The sequence below is a fragment of the Diaporthe amygdali genome, assembly GCF_026229845.1.
Source record: "Diaporthe amygdali strain CAA958 chromosome Unknown NODE_4_length_2575358_cov_65_588622, whole genome shotgun sequence".
NCBI classification, from domain to species: domain Eukaryota; kingdom Fungi; phylum Ascomycota; class Sordariomycetes; order Diaporthales; family Diaporthaceae; genus Diaporthe; species Diaporthe amygdali.
The window spans coordinates 257,917-282,121 of record NW_026517024.1 but is presented as its reverse complement, the minus strand read 5'-3'; the positions used below and the strand labels follow the sequence as shown (position 1 = coordinate 282,121).

General features: G+C 54.9%; 6 protein-coding genes across 6 annotated transcripts; 3 read left to right on the top strand and 3 right to left on the bottom strand.

Moving 5' to 3' along the window:
• Window positions 1-1,246: 1,246 nt before the first annotated feature.
• J7T55_008265 (inner membrane transport protein yfav) lies at window positions 1,247-3,428 on the top strand (the record flags this gene model as incomplete). Its single annotated transcript, XM_053138565.1, has 8 exons — window positions 1,247-1,447; window positions 1,555-1,723; window positions 1,783-1,936; window positions 2,003-2,460; window positions 2,520-2,669; window positions 2,762-2,848; window positions 2,998-3,144; window positions 3,238-3,428. The coding sequence occupies 8 exons, from the start codon at window positions 1,247-1,249 to the stop codon at window positions 3,426-3,428; spliced, it is 1,557 nt and encodes a 518-aa protein (XP_052997542.1).
• Window positions 3,429-4,475: 1,047 nt separating this feature from the next.
• J7T55_008264 (uncharacterized protein) lies at window positions 4,476-6,544 on the bottom strand (the record flags this gene model as incomplete). The annotated part of the gene is made up of 2 exons (XM_053138564.1): window positions 4,476-6,426; window positions 6,537-6,544. The coding sequence occupies 2 exons, from the start codon at window positions 6,542-6,544 to the stop codon at window positions 4,476-4,478; spliced, it is 1,959 nt and encodes a 652-aa protein (XP_052997541.1).
• Window positions 6,545-13,253: 6,709 nt separating this feature from the next.
• J7T55_008262 (uncharacterized protein) lies at window positions 13,254-17,623 on the bottom strand (the record flags this gene model as incomplete). Its single annotated transcript, XM_053138562.1, has 3 exons — window positions 13,254-14,161; window positions 14,223-17,201; window positions 17,272-17,623. The coding sequence occupies 3 exons, from the start codon at window positions 17,621-17,623 to the stop codon at window positions 13,254-13,256; spliced, it is 4,239 nt and encodes a 1,412-aa protein (XP_052997540.1).
• Window positions 17,624-18,306: 683 nt separating this feature from the next.
• J7T55_008261 (uncharacterized protein) lies at window positions 18,307-18,534 on the top strand (the record flags this gene model as incomplete). The annotated part of the gene is made up of 1 exon (XM_053138561.1): window positions 18,307-18,534. One exon carries the CDS (start codon window positions 18,307-18,309, stop codon window positions 18,532-18,534), a length of 228 nt encoding a protein of 75 aa, XP_052997539.1.
• Window positions 18,535-19,891: 1,357 nt separating this feature from the next.
• J7T55_008260 (uncharacterized protein) lies at window positions 19,892-20,699 on the bottom strand (the record flags this gene model as incomplete). The annotated part of the gene is made up of 2 exons (XM_053138560.1): window positions 19,892-20,536; window positions 20,598-20,699. The coding sequence occupies 2 exons, from the start codon at window positions 20,697-20,699 to the stop codon at window positions 19,892-19,894; spliced, it is 747 nt and encodes a 248-aa protein (XP_052997538.1).
• Window positions 20,700-21,926: 1,227 nt separating this feature from the next.
• On the top strand, window positions 21,927-23,429 carry J7T55_008259 (GTP-dependent nucleic acid-binding protein engD; the record flags this gene model as incomplete). The annotated part of the gene is made up of 3 exons (XM_053138559.1): window positions 21,927-22,001; window positions 22,076-22,633; window positions 22,878-23,429. 3 exons carry the CDS (start codon window positions 21,927-21,929, stop codon window positions 23,427-23,429), a joined length of 1,185 nt encoding a protein of 394 aa, XP_052997537.1.
• Between the last annotated feature and the right edge of the window lie 776 nt (window positions 23,430-24,205).

The following is a 24,205-nucleotide window of genomic DNA, read 5'->3' as shown; positions in this document are numbered from 1 at the left end:
ATGAGGGTTCCAAACTTGGGCTACGCTATCGAATATAATTCACGTCATCATTATCGCTATAACGATTAGATGAATTGTGTCAGTCGCGTCAAGAACCACCACATGTACTTCCAGCCCGAACCGTCCTTGTCAGCTTTGGGTTGCACGTGGAAATCATATTGTATACTTTTGAATTTTGTGCCTTTTCCAAATCCATCAGCTTCAAGCAAATACCGTCTTGGGACTAGCATCTAATCATTAGAGCTGTTAATATGAGCGCCCATGCATTCATGGGTAATTTCCATTCCCCAGGAACCTCCCGGCTCAGCGTAGAGCCTCTGAAACTAGCCTGATACCACTCGAAGATCTTACACACCACCGCAACTTTTTATAGAGTCTCTTAATCACGTCAATGTCAAGAACTAACGAGAAGAGCACCTTTAAAGAATCGCAACCACACAGCACCAACAAGTCATTTCGGGATGTCTGTGCTGTGTCCCGTCAGGCGTTTCCCGTTTCTAGCGGCCTGTCAACGCCAAGGACCGGGCCGTCACCCGCGGGGGTCCGACCCGTCCCTAGTTTACCGTTCCTGGTGGGCAAAACGGCAACTAGATCACAGACCCATGGATATCCTTCCTCGCCTCCACGTCAGACCGCGACTCCCCGACCTCCGACATGAAAAACTTACAGCGTGAGCTTCGCTTCCTTCGATCATACCCCCGGATGTGACATACAAGCTCGGTGCCGAGAATGTGGCTGACCGCGCATTCTTCGTGCTGACCATGGTCTCAAGCATTGTGCTCCAGTTGGGCCAAGCTAGCGAAAGGATCGCTCGCTCAAGTTTGCCATGTGAATCTGGCCTGAAGTCGAGGCCATGTAGAACAAGCGGCGCCGTTGTGTACACGAGCGGGGCGTTAAGGAATATCGCGGCTGTGAGGCATGTTCCAAGACTTCTGCAGTGGCCTGCCCCTTTTTGGGTTTACATATGCTCCCGTTAACACCGAGTAACTTTCCACCGGCATTGAATTCACGCCGTTTTTCGCCGTATTTCCGAATTTGACCCATCATGATTGGGAAGCAGTGCAGTCGCAGCTAAGCTTTCGAAAATGAGGCCTGAATGCTTGGTACGTACTGCTTGTTAATCGAAGGGGGGAACTCACTCCCAGATCCGTTATATGCCGTCCGTTCCTTCGGGTACCTTCGACACAAGATGTTGCAGTTTTCCCCAGCAACATTTCGGCCCAGAAGATAGAATTTTCTTGAACTTATGATGGCAGAGAAAGGACCAATCTTCCTCGCCGAGGAGAGGAGTATCAGCAATGATGTCGTCGAGAATGCCTCTGGCAAAACCCCCATCGCGGCGAGCATCCGTGAAGTCGATGGGCTTGTGGTCCTTGGGATGGATCAAGATGACGTGAACTTCTACGAGAAGTTCACGCCGCAGATGAGATTAAGGCTGAACCGCAAGGTACGTTCTGTCATCTTCTCAACACACCAGCTCAAGCCATCACCATACGAACAGACCGATCACTTGCCTCGAGACGATGTATGTGACTGATTGTCTGGCCGTTCAAGATTGACCTGCGATTGCTACCTCTGCTAGCCACCCTATACTTGGTCTCGAATCTGGACCGGGCGAACATAGGGAACGCCAAGATTGAAGGCCTAGCTAAAGACCTGAAGTTGACTGGTGTCCAATATAATACTGCGCTAGCAGTGTTCTTCATATCTTATATCCTCTTCAGTAGGCTTCTGGGCATCGGTTAGACCCCTTCAAAACACCCAACTGACCGTCGGGACCAGACATCCCAAGCAATATCATCCTCAAGCAGATCAAGAAGCCATCGTGGTACCTCGGCGCGAGCACCATCACGTTCGGCTTCATCATGACGATGCACGGCGTGGTCCAGAGCTTCACTGGATTGGCTCTGTGCCGCTTCCTCCTCGGCATCTTCGAGTTAGTGCCTCCTTCCCCAGATCTTCAAGGCATAGCCCATGCGCAGCTGCTAACCCAATGATTCAGGGCCGGGTTCTTCCCAGCTGCCACCTACATTTGCACAGCATACTATCTCCCGCGCGAGTTGTCACTCCGCCTCGGTGCCTTCTACTGCACAGGCGCCATCTCCGGTGCATTTTCCGGCCTCCTTGCCGCCGCCATCACGCAGATGGACGGCGTGGGTGGCTACGAAGGATGGCGTTGGATATTCATCATTGAGGGCTTGATGACGGTCGTCATAGGAGTCATTACGGTCTTCTGCTTAGTCGATCTGCCCTCGAACTCGACTCGGTGGCTGAGTCCTGATGAGTTGAGGTTCCTCGAGGTGCAGCGGAAGCTCAAGCAGGGGGGCCTCAGTGCCGACGGGAGTGATGTCGAGGGCGGTGAGCTAGGGTTCCAATGGTATCAGCTGAAGATGGTCTTCACGAACTGGCGCAACTGCCTCCTGGCCCTTTGTCTGGCGTGCCAGGCTGTTGGTTTCTACGGTGAGCTCTCTGTCTTCTGGCCCCTGATGTCGGCTAAGCCTTGGCTAACCACGTCTCAGGCGTCAAGTTCAATCTGCCTACGTTGACAGAGTCCATGGGGTTCACCAGTACAAAAGCGCAGTTGCTAAGTGTGCCGCCTTACATCCTTGCGGGCTTCATGTGTGTGTTGATACCGCACCTGTCCGACCGTTACGGAACCCGAGCTGCCTGTAAGTTGAGTGACTATTGGACACCACAGAGACTCTTCATCCCGGCCCCTTCTCTACATAGGTACAAAAGAACAATACTGAGGATATCACAGTCCTGATACCATGCTTCTTCGCTATGACTGTTGGCTTCGCCGTCGTCTTGTCCTTCCAAGGCGACCTCCACGGCTCACGTGTGGCACGTAAGCACAAATCGTCTCCTTTTACATTTCCCCGTGTATTGTGTTTGGCCATGTTCCAGAATGCACCACTTTTGGCTCCGCAGCAGGTGATTAACACATATTAGCCTCTTATATCATGATGTGCATTGCCATCATGGGTCTTTTCTCAGCGTGCCCATTGCTCATCTCATGGGGCACGAACAACACTGCTCCCGCTGGCCGACGAGCAATGATCTCTTCAATGCTTACTGCCGTGGCAAACTTTGGTGGGATAGCTGGCAGCTTCATGTTTTTGGACAGGGAAGCTCCAGTCTACGGTACGTCCGTTTCCATATCCAAAAACTCACAGCTCTCTCAAATCGCTCGTGAGCCAAACAGACTGCCAAAGTTACTGACGAAAAGTTGGACAGACACTGGATACGGGCTATCCGTAGCCTGTGGCGCCACTGGTATGATCGGCTCGACTGTCTTGTATATTTCCTGGAGGCACTTGAACAAGAGACGCGCCGTTGTCAACGAGGGTGAAATGCGGGATAAGTATACTGACATGGAGCTACTACGCCTGGGAGATAGGAGCCCCTTGTTCAAGTATCAATTGTGAAAGGGTTAGCTCTCGATTCATTCTCTGTTGGCAAGCACCACTCGGACTGCAGGGCAGAGTGGTACGAGTAAGCGCTCACATCGCGAGAGTATAAGCTGCCGTGATGGTTTTAGATGGTTTTCTTGAAAATTTGGAATTGTGGAGTACATTAATCAATTATCCATACATGTTAGTGAGACCTCTGTTAAATATCACCGTACCTAGCACCTTCGACCAGGAATTGTACTATTCTTGATTTGTTTCTTCTCTACACGGCTCTTGTCTGTGGGTTTTGGGTTTTCGTTCTCGGTTATCCATGCTGGGAATCCTCTACGTTCGTTAGCATAGAGATCCCTACAGCATTGATTCCAATGCACAGCCTCGGTACCGTAAAATGTCGAGCAATGAGGCCAGTTCTGACGGCTTCCCTCATTCTTCAGAACAGCCTCCAGAAATAAGCCAAGGAGAACGAGTGAGCCACAGCAGTAAGACACAGGACAAAAGGCTACCACAGTACATGTACAACTATGGCTTCTTTGGTAGAAAAGGATAGAGAAGCGGATAGAAAGAATCGGACGAGATCAAGTCAAAAGACACCTGAGAACGAGGAAGGCAAGTTGAAGATGTGGAAGCATTATTTGGAATTACTAGAATATCCGCCACCACTCAAGCAAATGAGTGTGCGATCTGTCTCATGGTGTCTGTCACCAAACAGACAACCAATCCAAAAAGCCCATTAAAAGGATCTAAATCAGCATCGTGTATGATATCGCAGCAAGAACCAGACCAGCAAGTCCAAGCCCACCACCGCCTCAAGGTCAGAAGCCCGTGTCCCCATGATCGAGTCCCCGAAGCCAGCAAGGTCCAAGAAAATCAAGAAAGAAGCAAGTTGCTCGAGCCATCTGCCTGCCCATGAGGGTCCTTTTATGTGTTGTGTGTTGTATGTTCATATCCATTTCGTATTTTCCATCATCATTATAGTCATCATCAATTCGTAAATACAGTCCTCATCTCAGAAAATGTTTCCTCCACTATATACTCCTCCCTTTCGCTGAGAAGGCCAGCTGCTCAGCAGGCGCCGCCGTAGCGGACGCCTCTCCTGCCAAGCTCCTTGCGGCCGACGGGATCCTCTGGGAAGACCCAGCCGCGGCTTCGCTTCGCCTCCCTCTTCTCCGCAAGCTGGGGCTGCGGCATCCATGTGTCGCGGGCGAGAGCCTTGCGCCTGGTGCCCTCAGCGGGGGCGCCAATCTCGGCGCGCGCCGTGGCGTGGCCCTCGGGGAGTGGCTCGTCGCTGGCGAGCATGCACAGGCCCCAGAGGGCGAGGCAGGCCGTCATGGGCACGCTGCTACCACCCTCGCTGTCGTCGTCCTTGGTCAGGTCGACGAGGTCGCTGGCGGCCGTGGCGAGCTGGCAGCTAGTAACCTCGAGGAAGCCGAAGTGAGGGGTACCCTCGAGGCCGTTGCGCACGACCACGAGCTCGATCTCGGTCAGGATGAAGCCGTAGCGGCAGCCGTGCTCCCGCATAACATGGTGCAGGTGAGCCAGGCCCTTGAGGTACTCAACCTTCTTGACGTTGCCCTCGACGCGCATGCCCGTGTTGAACCGGTCGAAGGACTTGACCAGTCCGACGACGCGGGCAGACGGCTTGCCGCCAAAGATGGCCGCCGCGGAGCTGGCGTCGCCGGCCATGGTCGCGACGAACATCTGCTCAGTGTCCTTGGTGGCGTGGGGTCCGGACTTGGACGGCACGCTGAGCTGGACGGGGCGGTTGGAGGACAGTGCCAGTGCGGCGTTGAGCTTGGGCAGGTACCAGTTGGCGTAGATTGAGTGCAGGGCCGTCTCCGTCTCTGGGTGGCGCTGCGAGCTCATGGGGCTGGGCAGGAAGCTCTCCGGCACCGGGCAGGTGAGAAGGCTGTTTGCCGCGCCGCCAGACAGCGACATGATGGTGGAGGTGTTGAAGGAGGTCCATGGCCGGATTTGCCTGACGTCCCACCAAAAGTGCTTGATGTGGGGGTCCCTCAGGGGGAAGGCAATGGAGTGTACCAGACTGGGCGACGGGTTGGACGTGGTCAGGTAGTTGAGCAGGGTGGTGGTGGGGGCGGGCGCCAAGGCTGACGGCTGCAGCACCTGAACGGGCTCAATGGGTTGAGGCTCAGGTGTGAGACTGGCAGCCGAGGCCATGGGCGAAGAACCACGCGATGCGTAGGGCTGCTGGTAAGGCTGGAAGTAAGAGGATGGGGCCGGAAGGTTTGACAGGTCCGCTGGTGTTGAAACAGGAAGCGTGGCCGGTGTGGGTTGAGGAGTTGGCGTGGGGCTGCCTGAGTGAGCGGTCACCTGTCCGGCGGCCGGGACGTAGGCGGGCATGTGGCGGTAGGTTGGGAACCCATACTTCTCTATCGTGACATCGTCAAGATTGCAAGACGTCGCACGCTGTCCGCGGTAGTCAATTGTTGTCGTTGTCGTTGCTGGGGCGAACTCAGCATCTGTGAACATGACTGGGGAGCACAGCAGGCTTGAGGTGCTGTACTCTTCTGGGAGCGTCGAAGGGAACGAAGCAGCAGACACAACCGGGTTAGGGTTGTAGCTGATCGTCTCTGGGTTTGTGTAGCTGCGCTGGTGTCCAGGGCGGTAGGCGCTTCTGTTGTTCACTGGGGCTGGTGCCGGCGAGGTCCTGGCACGCTTGGAAGGCCTTGCCTGAGGCTGAGGGACCGCGTTCGGCACAATGTTCTGATCCTGGGAGCGGATCTTGGGCAGCAGCATGGGGCCATGCGTCCGGATGGGAGACCGGGACGGCGTGGTCCGGCGTGTGCTGGTGCTCACAATGGAGTCGGAGGGCGACGACTCGAAGGAGTAGATAGAAGACCCATTGGAGACGGTTGAGATTGATCGGGAGTGGCCAGAGTGGCCGTGGTTGTTGTGGGTGAAGGGGATCTCCAACAGTGAAGGGTCAAAGGTGAAGCTTGGGGGTGTAGCTGGGTTACACGGAAACGTGAAGTCGAATTGAACATCCCCTGCCAGACTGTATGGGACGACGATGTTAGCAATGTTGACGATGAGAGTGACTGGCTTGTAGATCATACAGCGCCCGCGGCCACCTGATCTCCAAGCCCGAGGATCGACGAAACTTACGTGGACATGTTGTCGAGCAGACAGGTGTCAGTGTGTCTGTTGAGACACACGACAGCAAGATTATAATTTTAAAAATGGGAAAAATGAGTCTGCGACAAGGGAGGCCCGCTCCGATAGGTGTCGATGTAGAGTCGCAGGAAGATAGCAAGAGTAAAAAGGGGGGGTGAGGTGAATGAAGCACAGTCGCTGCGAGGCGATCTGAAGAGGCAGGTCACGTATCAAACGGCCGGCCTGGGCCTATTTCTCTAACAGATGTTGAAGGAAGGAAAGATTGTTGAAAGGAGGATAATAGGTTGGGAGTGTGAAGTCCGAGGAAGACCTCAGTGAACACAAGTTATTGATGCGACAGAAAGGATGGAGAGATGATGCAAAACAAGCGGCATCGTTGAGGGGGGATGTGGCAGATGTTTAAATCTTCGTTAGAGAAGTGCCCGGATGAGCGGTCGACCAGAGGTGGTTCAAAACAAGTAGTCCAGGTCTCGCGGTCCATGTCGAGCGTCCGGAAGCCCAAGCCGACCTGGACAGGACATGGGCGCGGACGCGCCATCAGCCGACTGCAGGCGTGTATAAGTCGGGAGTGGAGCCTCTCGGGACTTGCCCATGGCCATAGCGCCGTAGTAGTAGACCGGCAGAGCAGAGGTGATGACCGGGGGGGTGAGGGAAGAGGGAAGTATACGGATCAGGTACGATGGTACGAGGCCGAGTATCTGCGGCTACCCAAGATGCCCACTCGGGCATTGTCGAGATAGCAGCGCGGCTGCTCTGATTACTAGACCCAGAATGATCCTGAAACACGAACTTTGAGGTAGCCCGTAATCCCGGCGCATGTCACTCGACGTAAAGGTAGGGCAGATGTGGTGACCAGCCTTGTTAGAGAGTTGTCAGTTCTGGCGGTCCATGTGTGGTGGTCTGGCGGCCGGCGACCACGAGACCCGCCAAGACGCGGATGAGTACCTGAGCAGCTCATACTGGGACGGTCAGCGACGGAAGTACCTCGGGGACACGAGTGATGTCCTTGGTCTGGGGGGCCAAGGTACAACCTACAAAGACCAGGCTGGGCTTGAAAAATGCGATCCTAGAAGCCCATTGGAAGAGGCGGTAAACGACCAAGATGGAGCCACCTTGGGACGCGGTGTGGATGGAAGAAAGCTGTCCCCGGTCCGCAGTCGAAAAGGAACGAGATGAAGTCGAAAACCCTGCAGGCACTGCATAGTGCTACTGCAAGGCCAGCAGCTGGGTTCCTTGCGAGCTGGTCCAAGCTCCTTTCCGCAGAGGGAATAAATCGACGTTGAGCGCGGGAAGGATGGGATGGGACTAAGTCCTGGGGTCGGCTCTGTCGACGCATGCTTCTGGAAGCTGAGTGGCTCGACGGCTGTGGGACTATATGCACGCACCCAGCCCTGCATTGGTGCCATTGGCGTTTATGACTCACAAAATAGACACATGGCAGGCTGTCGCAGGAACAAATCTAGCTTCTCGGTCTTCTGAGTTGCTAGCAACGCCAGGGAACCTCTGCTGATCGGTAGGTCGAGCCATCGCAGGAGCAGGGGCCGAGCTGCGTGAAGGTGGCATCGGGCGTGCATGTCTACTGCACACTATCGCGGTGTGTTCCCTGGCAAAGCTGCTAAAGCAATGTTGGCGTGCCGGGTCGGGTCCGCCGACCTCTGTCTCTCCCTGCCGTCTGGCCCCTTGATGCTGGTCTCTTCTGAATTTTTCGGTGCTCGCCTGGTGCGGGTGCGGACGCGGGCGCGGATGCGGGATGCAAGACGCACCGCAGACGCAGACGCAGACGCGGGTTCGTTCGTGGGGTGGCGAACACCTGGGCAACCGTGGATTGAACGCGCTCTGGATCCTTTCGGGACAAAGAAGACGCGATGGGGGCTGGAAGCTGGAGAACACGTCGAGAACGTGACCTCCGCAGTCCGCAATCTGCACGCTGGCTAGTACGCGGACAGTTTCCGTCCAGACCTGACCTCGGCCAGCCTTCATCGTGAATGATTACCCCCCTCGAGTAAACCCCTCATCAGCCAGCTGGCACATGCTGACTGATGAAGGACGCCCCTCTCTTCTGGCCCAGTCCCGTTGGCCCTGACTGTGAGTGGGACTGCGTACTTTGTACTATGTACAGTACCATGTACTGAGCGAGGGAGTTGAGTTTGCCCTGGTGGCCCCCGTTGTCATGCCTGACAGAGGCAACGTCACAACGTCACTCGAAAGTCTGCATTGATGAGGCAATTTCGCCAATTCGAGCCCTGGCGGCAGCGTATCCCACGCGATGCGGGGAGCTGGAGTGAGTCCACCAAGCCTCAGGAGGGGGTTCACGATATGGCCAGGTTCGTGACCAAGCTGGCTCAGAGCCTGGTGACACCCAGGCCGAAGGGGTGGCCGGGCAGTTTGAGGCTCTGTCTCACTGGACTGGTCAGGCCGCAGTGCGCCGATGTCCCCATAGTCCTGCGGTCCACAATCTAGTTACCAAGTCTACTAGGTAGTACGTGTTGCGCATATCAGGCTCAGGCTCAGGCTCAGGCTCAGCATTGAACCTCGGCCCCCTCGAGGAAGGAATTGATTGACCAATGCCCCCCGTTTGCAAGATGTCCCGATGGGTTCTGCTCTCGTCATGGCTTCGTCAGTCATCTCAAACTGTAGCCGACGGTGATTGCCCCAGCGTAGCGAAATGGCGTCTCTGCAGTATGAATGGCTTGAGCGAAGAGTACGCGCTTGCTATTTTAAGCGCGAGATTGATTGCTCTGTGCAATGCTGATGTCGAAATGCAAATGCACTGTCAAGACCAACATGTCTCTGTCTGTGCGGGCAAAGCTGAGCAGGAGCTGGGAACAGAGAAGGAAAGACGGGCGGCTATTGAGATTGGACTGTGGCCGCGGGCAGGTGCCGCTTAGGTAACCAGCCACAATTAAGCGGGCGGCTAGAGACAAAAGATCATCTCCCTCTCTGTCTCTCTCTCACTGCCTCATCGTCAAGGGCGTCTAATGAGACCCCCGTCCAGCTGAGCCGAGCCGACCTGACCACCTTGAACCATATGGCATGACGGTGCGAGGAAGATCAAATCTCGCGTGTATGATCGCTTGATGTAATCAAAAATCAAAAAGAAGCGCGCGGTGGTCAGCTGGCTCGGCTGTGCTCCTGAGGAGTGGAAGCCCTCGCGCCGTCTCATTGGGCTGTCTGGCGGCTGATGAAATTGCCCTACTATGTGTCTACTACCTGGGGACATGAGAGCACCTGTTCGTCAGCTCGCCTGCCCGTCAGAATGGCCCTTCCGCCCCCCTTGCACAGAAGAGCACAAATCGGATCTCCAAGATGCCGTGTCCCTCTCTCAAGCCTCACCCCTCACCTTACATCGTCTCCTTGCACAGCCGCACTCGAATTACATAGCAAAGCGCGTAGCGACACCGGCTCATCCTCACCGGGCAAGACAGATGGTTTGATCTTCGACCAAGCAATCTACATGGGAGACACCTGGCAGCCCCAGACAGCCAAAGCAAAAGCTGCCCAGCAGCCCAGGTGGTGTGTGTGCAGCACAAGCCATAGTGTGGCACCTCCAAGGTCTCCCCATGGTTCTCCTCCCCCCCTCCAATAGAACCCACCCAAGCAAGATCTTCCCGGATCATCTCAGCGATCATCACCCGTGACACCGGAACGGGGCGACGGGGCGCAGCAAGACTCGCACAAGCTCTCCCACCCCCTCTCCTGACATCTGACGGTAGCACACACACACGCACCCAGCGCGAGAATCGCTCGCTACCCCAACCATCCCTCCTGTAATTGGCTAGCGAGCACGCGCTGACCTGGGCGTGTCTCCGGCGCGTTGCAACCTTCGATCGGCGACCCGGCGCCGTGGACTAACGACGTGTGCCGTTCCCATCCTTCATTCATGCATGGTGTGCCCTTTCGGACGCAGTGTTACTACCGACGATGACTCTTTCGATTTTCGCCCCCGCTACCCCGGCCCATCCTCCACATTTTCCCAGTCTGCCTGTACATCTCGCATTGCTGCATCTTGACCCAATTGACCTGGGGGAGATGTTGCCTTCCTCTCGGTCAACGATGGTACATGGTCCGTGATCACGATGATGATGGTGGTGATGCGGTGTGCCCGCTGTATCGGATGGTGCGCAATGTCCACTTTTTCCCAAGATTCCGCATAATGTCAAATTTCCCCTTTCGGACCACCCGCGATCGACTTGGGTATTGCGTAGGGCAGGCCTGGCAGGCCTGGCAGGCAGGGTGCGATGTCAGGATGCGATGTCAGGATGTCAGGATGTCCGGATGTCAAGGATGCTTGCCAGCTCACCGCCGCCGTCAGCGAAGGGCACGCAACGCATCAGGCAAGCCTGCATATCCACCCCCACAACTTACGAGGTGAGTCACAGGCGCAGACACTGAGAGATGATGAAACATCCCACCACGACCCAAATCTGAAACATGAAACAAAAACTGGGAACGCGGCCTTGCGGTCATTGAGTGTGGGGAGCGGAAGATGCGGGTGTGTCCAACTGGTCGGGCTCGCCTTGTTGCGTCTTGTCTTGTCTTGGTCATGGTCTCTGCTCCCCGTCTGTCCCTTTTCGTCCCCCTTGTCGTTGAGGCAGCGAACGACAGCCACTCGGGGCTAGCACCCACGCCCCACCACCTTGGACCCCTACACCGCAAACCACCAACTGCCCAAGGTGCAGTACCGTAGGAGGAAGTCTGGATTTTCGCTTGCCTCGCTTCCCTCGCCTCGGCCTCTCGGATCTGACAACTCGCCTATCTACGCATAGTGGAGCTCGTTGCCAGGTGAATTGCGTGAGGAGTCGTTCGTGTTGTCTCCATCACCGCTCTTTCTGAAATTCCTCTCTCCAGGGCTCTCTTTACCCCCCCTCCCCCTCCTCACCCTCGCTCAAAAGTGGATTCAACGAACCCTTGGAAAATTCTAGAATTTTCATGCCGTGCTGTCCGAAAAAGGGGAAGAGAGAGAAATGCAGGCATCTACAAGGAAGCACTGCCTCTTTTCGGCATTCAGATTGTCTAGAGAGGGGGAAGACAAGATCGATTGCGACGTCGCGCGAGTCCACTTCTCAATTCTGGATTCCGGGTCTGGATGGAGCCAGGCTGGGAATCCGCGGAGCAAACAGGGACGACCGAGATGCCACCAATGCCAGAGAGCCAGAGTAAGGAGAACAAGTAGTAGACCAGCAAGGCCTGCAAGGTCACCACACAAATCAAAGCTGGATGTGACGAAATCCGAGTGACGCCTCTCCCACCAGCACCCATCTTGGCTGCCCTCAATTCCCCGGGATCACTCCCGCACGCAAAACTGGTCCCTGAACTCAACCAAAGACTCAGAGCTTCCCAACCAATGCTTCACCGCGCCCTCGTCTCACCTGAAGCCCCACGGATCCCGAGCCATTGGGACTCTCTTAGTTTCGCTCCTAGTCAGGAATGGTGTCATCTCTTTCGATTTCTTCTGTTGACTTTCTCTTTCTCTTTTTTCCCCAAGCCCACTTGGGGCCCCAGCTGGAAGGATCTTGCAAGTCCCAAGCTTTTAGCACTTTTAGCATGAAGGCTGTATAGTGCCATGTAGCGTCGCCACTTACTACCTATCCACCAGCCCAAGGGTATCAAGCAGGCAGACACATCTACGTCTACATAGTCAGATAGTTAGTTAGCCGTGCGAGAAGGAGCACAGCCTCGCCCGCTTGCCAGCACAGCAGCCGCAACACAGATCTGCACGCGACCACCAGCGTCAGCTCGACACGTCCCCCATCCATCAACCCATCCATCCATCCTCCTGACCTCGCGTCGCTTTGAGTTCGGTCCAAAGTCAGACCTGCGATCCCTCCCCATCCACCCAATCCACCCAAGTGGGAAACCAAAAAAAGGGTTCCACACTACCCCCAACTCCCATGACAAACCCTCTCTGAAAAGAGGTTGGCTTTGGTGACGTGTTACGCAACTGGGGCCAACGCGATCCCTCCCCATCGTGGCAAGAGATCTACGATTAACTCATGGGGTTTGGTGATGGGATGGTGACTGATGCGGGAAATATCGGGGGTCCATTGTGGATAACAGGCACCGAGGAGCGAGGGCCTCGTCGTTCATTCCCAAGACTATAGTAGTCTAGTAGAGGGAGGCGACCAATTATGCTAGACTAGATGCGTAGACGGGGGCAATGCGATGAACCGCCTCCGTTCATGCTGAGCTGCCCGCTTCTGTCCATCCCATGTTGCTATCGTCCCATCCCTTCCATCACGTCCCGCCCAGTCGCAATTATGCTCTTACCAGCCAGCATCAATGCCGTCCTTCGCCTCCCACCACTTAGAGATGGAGCCCCGGTCAACGTCCTCACCAGCAGGGAACAACAGACTCACCCATACACGTACAGACACATTCCAAAACCACTCGATGTAAGCAAGTCGACGAAAGGGTATCTATCCATTGTCAAAAAGAGTATAGGCGAAAAGCATAAGACAAGAAAAGAAAAAGAAGAGACATAGACCACCCATGCGCTCGCTCCCTGACCTCGACACCATACAATCCAACCCAGTGCCTTCATTATCAGCATCCCCCTTTCTTCCGCCAATTATGTGTTTGGGCGCCCTGTCCTTGTCTTTCTCGCCACTCTATGCAGAGAGGTCCAGATCATTCGCGCCTCGTAAAGTCCTGTAGATCCTTTGCCTTCTTTTTCGGGCAAGTATCCCGCGACGCATGGTCGGCTTGCTCCTATCTACTCTCCCCGCCCTGCCCTGCCACTGCCTCGCCAGTGCTGCCCTCTCGCGGGGTCTCGGTAGGGCTAGGTGATTCCTCGGCCGGTAGCGGTGGCAGTGGAGCGTCGATCCTCGAGCCAGTCGCGTCCGGTTGTGAGGTCTGGACCGCTCGGCCTTCCCCTGGCGATGCCGCTGGGGGACCCGGGTCAGTTTTAGCCTTGCGGTCCGCCTGGATCTCGAGGCCGGCCAGCGCAATGGGCGCGTTGAGGCCCGCGTAGCCGCCAGCAGTATCATTGGCAACCCCACTGTCAACACGGGTTTCGACCCCAGCAAGGGCCTCCAGATAATCCGGTCCGTGGTTCCCTGTGCCGGCATCAACCTTGACCTCGCTCAACTTTCGCTGTGCCCTCTTCATGCCCTCTAGCCTCATCTTCTCCACAACCAACATGCCCCTGGCAAGCTCCCTGATGGCCCTCCTGCCCATCCTCTCGTGCATGTCCTGCCAGCCCGCAAGCTCCATCGCCACCGTCTGCTGTGTGTACCTCAGCTCGCGAGACAGGTTATTGACCTCTGCCTGGCCGGCACGCATCCGCTCCTCACGCTCCTCATTAAGTCGCTGACGTGTGTCGTCAAGGAGGCCCAGAGGCCAACGCGTAGAGCGGCTGAGAGACGAGTAATTGCGCTCCACGGTACGACGCGACACATTGATCTGGTTGATAAGCCGCGGCGGGCGGGCCAGCGCCGAAAGTATGGCATCAATGGTAGATTGCAGCGCTAACAGGGTCGAGTGAAGAGTGGAGTATGGATTGACTGTTGTTGGGGACAGCGCGCGGACGTAGGTCTCAAATGCTGTGATGTGTGTGTTCGGCAGGAAGGGTAAAGTTGCTACAGCTCGGTGAAGTAAGACCGAGGAGTCATAGAGATCTGTGAAATCGCGTTAGAAAACAATCGCACCCAAGAAACTGTACACGTTCAATAGACATACCAAAAGTAGAATTGCCCACGATGTTCGCCCGCCGCGCAACACTCTTGGTCGAGTGGTTGACCCCGCGGACGTTCTCGCGGGCGTGATCCACGAATTGCTCGACCTCACGAACATCCTCCAGTGGCTCGAACTCATCGCGGACCTTTTCCGCACGAGTTTCGGCTTTGAGCTTACTCCGCTGCTCCATCATATCTGGCTGAAGGTCCGGCACCAGGAAGAACTCCCACAACATCTCATGAGTCGCGAACGTCGGGTGGGCCAGGAGGATGCGGAGGAACCAATCCATGCGGACCTGCAGGTCCTTGAGAACCGCCCGGCTGGGCTTGACCGGGATTTGAAACGGGGACCGCAGAGCGGCGAAGGACGGTATCCACGATGCCGGGTTCTCCATGGCCAAAAGCTTCGCGAGGTGCTCGAAGTCTGTGAGTGACCGCCTACACGTGGTGACCGCATAGCTATGCTTGTCTACCGGTGCGCCTGACTTCAGGACAAACCGCACACTGGCATCTTCCACAAAATATGACCTGACGACAGCGGTCGTCCGGGAGTCAGGCCCTGGGGGCGCAGCAAACAGCACGAGGTCGTCTATCTTGTTGCGAACGTCGTCGTCTTTGGCCAAGTCCACAGCCGTCAGGCCTCGCAGCTCCTTCGCAGTGATATCCACTCGCGCATCGCCGAAGAAAGCGCGCACCACATCAAATCGACCGTATTTGCTCGCGACCATGAGTGGCGTAAATTTTCTGTCGTTGATGGCGTTGACATCTGCATCGCATTTTTGCAATATTCGCAGACAAAGCTGGGCATCATTAACAATGTGCAATAAGGTGTTGCCTTTTCCATCAATGTGGTCATCGAGATGAAGAGGCTGCCCGTCACCTTGACAGTCTCTTGCGATTTCCAGGGCTTGCTGTACCATGGTGTGGTATAGTGTGTGGTCGTACGACCTGCATATGGCAAATAGAGGTGACTGGCCGTTCTTGTCCTTCTGAGTCCACGGCATCATTCTCCCGTAGTCGACAATGAGGTAGGGTGCATGGAACAGGTAGTGAGCCACACTGCGCCCCCAAACGTCTTGCTTGGCGAAGTATGCTCGCATGTGCTCCTCCGTGATAGTAGGCTCGTCAACCATGAACTTGAGAAGGATGTTAGTAAGCCGTTCATGGCCTAGCTGCACGGCAGCACTGAGCAGAGTCGTCCCCTCGTTGTTGCTATCTGACAGGACAATGGCTGGTGTATAGTAAGACTTGAGGTCCAACAAATACGTCAGTGTCTCTGGACGCTCATTCTGAACAGCCATCATCAGGACTGATTCACCAAACGAGTCCTGTGTTTGGGACAATCGTTCAATGGATGTGTCGCCTTCGATACCGCTGCCAAGGGTGCCGATGCTCGCAGCTCGAGAGTGGAAGGATATCTCAGAACCGCTTGACAAGCTTCGCATGTCCATGGTTACCCTTTTAATCTTCCTGATAGGGAAGAAGTCGTCTGTAGAGCCGGTAACATCTTCTTGTCTATTGAAAGGGAAGACGTGGCTGAGGTCAGATCCCAGCGAGAAACGCTCGGAATTACTGAGCACAGTCGAGGAAGCCCTGGAGGAGCCATTCGCGAAACTCCAGCTGCTGCTTGTTGAAGTGCGCCGGCTTGAACGCCTCGAGGATGCCGCAGCAGCCTCCTCCTCGTCCAGAGCATCTGCGACGGCGTCCCCGCTAGGTTCCATAATCTTTTGCAAAGTCTCCAAGTCACCTCGAGCAGTAGCATCCCACAATGACTTGTTCCGACGACTCGCTCTCCGGAGTCCGGCTGAGTCACGGTCAAGATATAGCAGTACCGCCTCGAATGTACTAAGAGCGTACCCCATCTCACCACTGTCTACATCATCGACGAAGATGAAGTGGCGCATATACAAAAAACGTGCCTGCAGGTGCTTGACTTGTGCTCTAATCAAGATAAAGAGCAGCAGCGATACGAGAGTGTCGGCGTTCATCGTGAGAATTCCTTTCTCTGAGGAAGAACTTATTGACCGATTGCCAGGCACCGGGGGTGTGTCGCCAAGCTCTGTCACTGACTTCATTGTAGACAAGAGAATGTCCATCATCTCCGGCGGACTGCCGGCATTTGTGATCTTTTTGAACTCGTCGATCGCTCGTGTGAGTCTGGAAATGAGAGCCTGCTTACCCCGGTGACCACCTTCAATCACGATGCCAAGTTGGGAAACATCCACAAAGTCCATTTGGCGGATCTTGGCCTCAAGCTCCAGGTCTTCTGGTCTCTTCAGAGCAGCCAACCGGGGAAATAGCATGTTGTGCACATTCTCCGTGACATAGCGCTCTATCAAGCGCTCTACAACCGGACCTGTCAACTCAGTCGTCGCTCCCAGCAGAGACAGTTGTTGCTTATCCACATTCTGGAACAAATCGATCGCGTTGGTGACAGCGGTCTCGAGCGAGACTCTCAGAACCTCTTCATCATCTTCAGCATAGAACGGCTCCAAAGCTCTCTTCCCGCTGCCGCCATTGGGAGAGGCTTGGAGCTGTGACATGCTGTTCGATCTGGCTTTCCTAGTTGCCGCAGCTATCGGGCCATCCGGAAATGGGTCCGGGATGTGTGTCGCAGATGGAGGTGGTGGGAGAGGTCTCTCTATAACGGCTGTGAATTCCTGGAAGAGTCGTTCAAGGCCAGCCTGCATTTGCCGCGCAATCACGGGGAAGTGGTTCAGCAGATCGTGAAAGCTCTTGATTTCCTTCTTCTTGGGGACCATTGAAGACTCGCTTGATTCGGAAACGGGCGAGGCACCATTCTGTTGTATTGCCATGGCTTTCCTTGTTCCTTCAACGAGCACTGCTGGTATGATCTTGATCTCCTCCCAAGATCCTACTAAAGGTCGTGATATATGGTAGATTAGCCATCCTCTGGGCTCCAGTGTGTCGGAGTAGCATATGGAATCGCCGAGGAGGTTGGCAGAGGCTAGGACTTTGAACCCTGTGAGATGGGAGAACTGTCAGCGTGTGTTGCGCGGATTCCGAGCGAGAAGTCGGTGGCTTGGACGCACCTTTATTGGTGTAGATGACATTGTCCTTGATGACGACGTTCCTCCCGTTGATGGTGTTATATTGCTTCGCTTTCCCTCTCATCTCCCGCAGGTTGGGTGTCGACTCCTTCCCGCCGCTTGCAGCAGCGCCCGTTGGCTTCGCCGGGTCGGGGATGCGCAGCACATGGCTGGCGAGGAACTCTTCGGTGGAGACAGAGTCGGCGACACTGGAGCCGGGGGCCGCTTCGGTCTCGCGGGAGGTGAGCAAGACATCGGTAGAGGGGACTAGGAGGATGTGACCTTGGGCGGGAAGACACTGGGCAGGGAGAGGGCTCTTGAAGAAGGCGGCGAGGAATGGGTTTAGGGGTTGCATTCATTCGACTGTGCTTCCGCAACTCCCCTGTAGTCGCTCTTCTTTGGCATTGAAGTGCCTGCAAGCTCGTGTGATGCGCAGGGGACGGATGATGGTGCCGCCCAGGATATCAGGAGGTGGGTGAGGTGAGGTGAGGTGTAAGGACGGAACGTCGAGGTTGGATTTCGCTCCCGGATCCGGCCTCGACCTGTTCGGGGCGCACTCAAGTCGCAGATGCCTAACGGAGCTTTGCCAAGAACTCGCCTCGCTATGAGCAAGCTGATAGAAGCTTTGAAGCTGCACTGGTGGATGTTCAGCCCGGGGGCGAAAAGTTGAGAGATGGGCGATGTGTTGGAGCTAGAGGGTTGGGCTCAGGAGAGAGCACTTTTGGCCTGGGGAGAGCTTGGAATGATGCCAGAGACATGGACACCTGCAGTTTTGGAAGAGTGACTTCAGCGGCCCACAATCTTGGCTCAGCCGCTGCTGCTAGAGTGGGCACAGGCGCTGCAGATCGCGGGGCCCACTCTGGAATGTTTCCCCCGGACCGCAGAATGGGTACTTGTCCCCTGTCACATGTTATTATTATCGAGATCATCTAGATATCTACTCAACGCGAGGGGCAATTCTCAAGGACCAAACTCAATCTCGACAAGTTGCTTGTTGGTGATCTGTTCGCTGTCGTATCTTGCTACTATGGTACAGTCATGACGCTCAGGGGCCTCCATCTGGACTTGAAAGCCTCCAAGGGTGGTCCTGGTCGGGTGTTGAGCAGCTTTGACGATACCTGCACTCACCATTATGGCCTGGGCTCTAGTCTGGGTGCTACCCCAACACCGGGCACAAGTGAGTACGACGTGGAAGCAGCTGCAGACGTGGACTACGACATGATTTACCTACTCTACCCGCCTATCTACATAGCACACGTCATGTAATTTCTGCGATACCAGTCGGAACACAACCAACATCGCACACTCGTGATCCTGCTGAGCTTGTAGATTCGTAAGAAAGCATTCAGCTATAGACCTTAAGATAAGCTCTGATCATAACCTCGTTCCTGGACTAGTAGATTACATATTGTGATAGCATTCTTGCTGTCTGAGACTGTCTATATGAAATACTTTCGGGGTATAGAGCAGAGCTCTATGTAGATATTTAACAGGCATCAGCTATACATACATACAATACACTCCCAACAAACACTGTAATACAACCCCTCGCTTACACCAAGCAACGTGGCACACAGATTTAACCCTCGAGTCGCACATAAGCCAACCCCTCCACGAAGCTATCACCACCCGAATATCCTGCTGAGGGTTCCTCCACACCCCCAATCACACCCCATGCCAACCTCGCCCTCACAGCGCAGCACTTACCTCCAACTCCAGAGTTCAGCCCCAGCACATCTGAGCACCTCCCGCGGCCGGATTGTACGGCATCGGGCCGGAAAGGCTAGGGTTGGAGTAAACAACAGTGTCACTGTCAGACTGGACTAGACTGCGGTCGAAACTCTGGATGTAGATAGCATCGATAGCACCGAATCAAACGTAGAGACAAAGTATGAGATCAGAATTTCGCTGAATTGATAATGATGGCCATCGATATGGCATGGGTTTTCCCAAATGACTAAAGGCAAAAGTTATGCACCAAAAAGTGAGCACCATCCCCTCCCAAAAAAAAAAAAAAAAAAGATCATCGACTCGATCGATATCAAGACAAATGTTCCCCCGCCCACCTTCTGTACTCCAGAACTCCGACGACCCTCGACTGAACCAGGACCAACCCATAGCAATAAACTCCGGTGTAATGACCCTCTTCCGTTCCGTGCTGTGAGTAATACAAAAGAAAGGAATCCAACGCACTGCGGTCAAGACTACTAAGCAATCGTTTTGGTGGCCGCATGAAGAGATGTCTGCTTGGACGTTGCGGACCACCACTGCGGGCCGCCGCTGTCACAATAGCTTGGCCATCCAGTTATCCAGCGGTGAACTGTCGTTCGTTTGGTTGCACGATTCAATGCCCTCCCGATAGTCCTGCATCTTATAGCAGCTGGGATTGGCCGCGCGGTCCATGACGTTGAACGAGACCACAGGCCTGGAAAGGACCCCTCAGTGGTTCGACGGTACCTAGGTAATATCGAGCCAGCAAGAGGCCAATGTCCATGGCCAATGCTAATTGTCGACCTTGATAGTGGGTTGCAGGCAAGACTGGGTCGACTTTCGAGGAGATACACCAACCCAACGCCATAGTAGCCGCCAAATGTCATAACTCATAACTCACGCAGTCAACATCCTACCGCTGCTGCTGCTGCTGCTGCTGTTGATGCAGCTGATGCTGATGCTGCTGGCGCCTCCTCCTCTCTTCCTCGCGATTCTCATCCTCAGAACTCCCTTCATCAAGATTCAAGGCTGCGGCGTCGTTGTCCTTACCTCGAAGATCGACAAGCCTCGGTCGCTCGCTGGATGTCCGTAGCATTCTAGACCTCTCATCGGAATTCTCGTCAAGCAGTTCGCCATCGGCAGTGTCGTATTCCGGGGGCTCGATCCAGTCTCTCGGTACGATACACGGAAGCGCAACTCCGATGCTCGCAGCTCGATTCAGCCATCCGGGTCCAGGCCTTCCTGTTAACCTCTGGCAGAGGTACGCCGTAAAGTGGTTACAATTCTTGGTAAGGAGGTTGTATGATGTGCCCTGGAATTCCTGTGAAACCTCGTGTATGATTGCATCGATCTCGTTCTGTGGTGACAATGTGAAACCCTGGAGGATCTCGTGCTTGAATGTTCCGCCCGGTGGTAAGGTCTTGGGCTTCGTCCAATACACACCGGTGACGCCTCTCTTATCGTGCCCGCCGTATGCATATTCTCTGCCGTTGATAACGACGCCGCTGTGTAATAGGGATGTGCCGATGGCCCATAGAAACGAGGAAAACCTGCCCGGCTAGTTGATGTCAGATTGGAGAAAGAGGGAAAGGGAAGTCTTTTGAGCAGATCGCGCGTACCGGCAAGAGGTCATAGACATGGATGACGATCTCGGTCTTTTGCAGCGACAACGTCGACCGATGCGACCTGACTGACTTGGAGGAGGACTTTCGCGGAGCCATCTTGCGATCTGGATGTGGATTCTGGCGATGGCGACGGCGACGGCGGAGGCGGAAACGGAGGATGCGGGGGGATGTGTGGTTCCTAGCTGGTAGTTAAAGGGCCACGATCGGCAGAGTGACGGATCCGTCAGGGTCAGACTGCCATGTGCAGTGAGTAATGAGCAAAGATGGGTGTGTATAGGTGGGTGAAACACTCGAGATATGTTCTGCGTATGAAACAGGGGACCGGAGTAATGGTTCGTCCTTCGAAACAACGCGACCGCTTGGGAGCCCGTTGCTGATGGCTCTCAATTGACGATTGGGGCTGGAGAGAAGGCGACCGAGTAAGGAGGCTTTTGGGATGCGAGATTGGGTCGCTGCTGACGGTTAGATGCTGGTGTGCTCTCGCCCCATGACATACACCTGCACGCCTGCATAAGATAGACAGCTGGGTGGGAGTCTAGCACATTACGTCCGAGGCTGGGGGATCCTCCCCTCGCCTGGGTGGTCAGGTCGCCGCGACGCCAAATGAATCGGCCTGTCCGCATTTAGAAAGCCCCAGGTCGAATTTCAAGGTTCCCCAGAGGAGCTCGGTTCAAGGCGAATCATTAGCGGGGCTGCAGCTGGCCGTACCTGCTGCGTATCCAACGTATCAGCGTATACGACTGCGACAGCGTACTACAGTACGTAGGCCACCCACGGCTTGGGCTTGGGTGGGCTCGGTGGGCTGTCTGGGCGGGTGGTCCCAGGCGTTCGGCGCTGTGGTTTTGCCGCTGCCGACCGAATTTCCAAATTTGGGGACGGCTGAGGTCACCAAAGAGAGCCAACCCCGCTGAGGGAATCAAATAATAAGAACTTGGAAGCGAGGGGGACAGAGCTCTGCAAAATTTTGAGCTGCTTGTTGTTGAGCAGGAGAGCAATCTCTTCCACCCTCCAACCACCAAATTTCCTCCCTCCATTGACACGAGAAAAAAAAGTGAACAACTCGGGAATCGAGACCAATATTCCCTCGAGTATCACAATTCTTCTCAGAGGTTGAGTTTCGGCGGCCAGAGTCGCTGCTGTGCTTGGGGCTGGAAACAGCCCGTCCAGGTCGCGACCACGTCTCTCCTGCGACCCCCGCACCCTTTCTCTTCTCTTCCTCGAAAGTTTTCCTTGCCCGCAGCTAGCTCTGCTTTTCAACCACACCCAGTGCTTAGCTGCACCTTCATCTACATTTCCACTCGTCACTACGCAAAGAAGAGGAAAATGCCTCCCAAGAAGCAAGTTGAGGAGAAGAAGCTGCTTCTCGGCCGTCCTGGCAACAACCTGAAGAGTGGAATCGTGAGCCCTCCCTCGATGCCCCTCCCCTAAACCCGACCATCTGCAACCTCAGGCCGCCTCTGACTTTCTATCAGGTCGGCCTTGCAAACGTCGGCAAATCCACCCTCTTCCAAGCCATCACCAAGTGCCACCTTGGCAACCCTGCCAACTTCCCCTATGCCACCATCGACCCTGAAGAGGCCCGAGTCATCGTCCCGGATGAGCGATATGACTGGCTGTGCGAAAAGTTCCAGCCCAAGTCAAAGGTCCCCGCCAACTTGACCGTCTACGATATCGCAGGCCTGACCCGTGGCGCGTCCACTGGCGCTGGTCTGGGCAACGCTTTCTTGTCGCATATCCGCGCGGTCGACGCCATTTTCCAGGTCGTCCGCTGCTTTGATGATGCCGAGATCATCCACGTTGAGGGAGATGTCAACCCCACCCGTGACCTCGATATCATCGCCGAGGAGCTGAGGCTCAAGGATATTGAGTTTGTCGAGAAGGCTCTCGAGATGCAAAAGAAGAAGACCCGTCAAGGTGGCCAGAGTCTTGAACAGAAGAAGGCCAGGGAGGAGGAGGCCACAATAGAGAAGATCCTGGCCTGGTTGAAGGATGGCAAGGATGTGCGCAAGGGTAACTGGGGCCCCAAGGAGGTAAGAACAGTCCCGTCTTTCTGTCTAACCACCCCCTCTCCGATGGAGCCGGCTCCGTCCTGCACATCTATCTACATGATGACAAAGGGCCATAGTGCCTGATATAATCCCAGCTCGTTGAATGCCTCACCAATTAACGCTAGAGCGCATACTGAGATAAAAACTCGTCTGATATACCACGAACACACTTCATTTCTCTATCTATCGTCTGCTTGTTTAACGGAGAAGCTGACATTATCGATAGATCGAGGTCATCAACCCTCTCTTCCTGCTTAGCGCCAAGCCCGTGGTATATCTGGTCAATCTTTCTGAGAAGGATTACATCCGGAAAAAGAACAAGCACTTGCCCAAGGTTGCGGAGTGGTGCAAGGAGCATGCCGCAGGCGACCCTATCATCCCCGTTTCCGTGTCCTTCGAGGAACGCCTGACGCAGTTCGAGACCGAAGAGGCGGCTCTCGAGGAGTGCAAGAACGTCGGCGCTGACTCCGCTCTTCCCAAGATCATCATTGCCATGCGCAAGGTTCTCGACCTGGGCAGTTTCTTCACAGTCGGTACAGACGAAGTACGGCAGTGGACCATTCGAAACGGAACCAAGGCACCTCAGGCAGCTGGTGTAATCCACACTGACTTCGAGAAGACCTTCATCCAAGCTCTTGTGTATCCTTTCACAGCCCTCAAGGAACTAGGATCAGAGGCAGACTTGAAAGCAAGCGGTAAAATTGCTACTAAGGGCAAGGACTACGTTGTCCAGGACGGAGATGTTTTGCACATCAAAGCTGGCGCGGCCAAGAGCTGAAGTGGTCGCTTAATTCCATGTCTTGAAGCCGTTGTGGGTGTGAGCGGGTAGCAGGGCACATAGTCCACTATCCGGTCCCACCGCAGCCACGATATCTAAGTGATTAGCGGCTAGAACTCATTCTGATGAGCCTCCTACCACCTGCAATACAAGAACATCAGCCATTACCTTCGCAGCATCCCGCGTCTCTCTTAGTGCATGAAATGAGTCAGGAGGAGCTGTTTCGTGAGAGTAAAGTATGGGGCAACCGCTCGCGCTTGGTGAACGATTATGTGCAAGATCACCTGTGTGGTTATGCTCTGGTCACTGAAGTGGCCATCTATAGAATATACTCATTAGTCTCATGACAGATTGTCAGGATATCGCTGTCTCTTCCAGCTCAAGTAGTCAGTCACCGCAGTGTCTCAGCCCGACAATAGCAAATGCACTGGTTTCATTTTGCGCTGACCAGCAACAGCCTTGCAGAGCAGTTTATCCGAATTGTCATCTGTACCTGGGGACTTCATCGGGATTCTGTAGTTTGAAAACGGTGAACGCTCGTAACAAGCTTCCGGGGTAAGCATAGCGAAGGAAACCGAGATTTGACTATAGATGTGCTTGCTGCCTGTTCCCCCCTCGCTAGTCTTGAATCTCGCTAGTTTGGCACGGCATGGCCGCGTTCCTTTGTGAGACCTCCCCACGAGGCCCCCAAGCAACTCATCACGACGTGGATGCCGCTCAAGGCACCGGCTGCTGCCTCCTCAGCAGCGAAGCAACATCCATGGGAATTGCTGGCT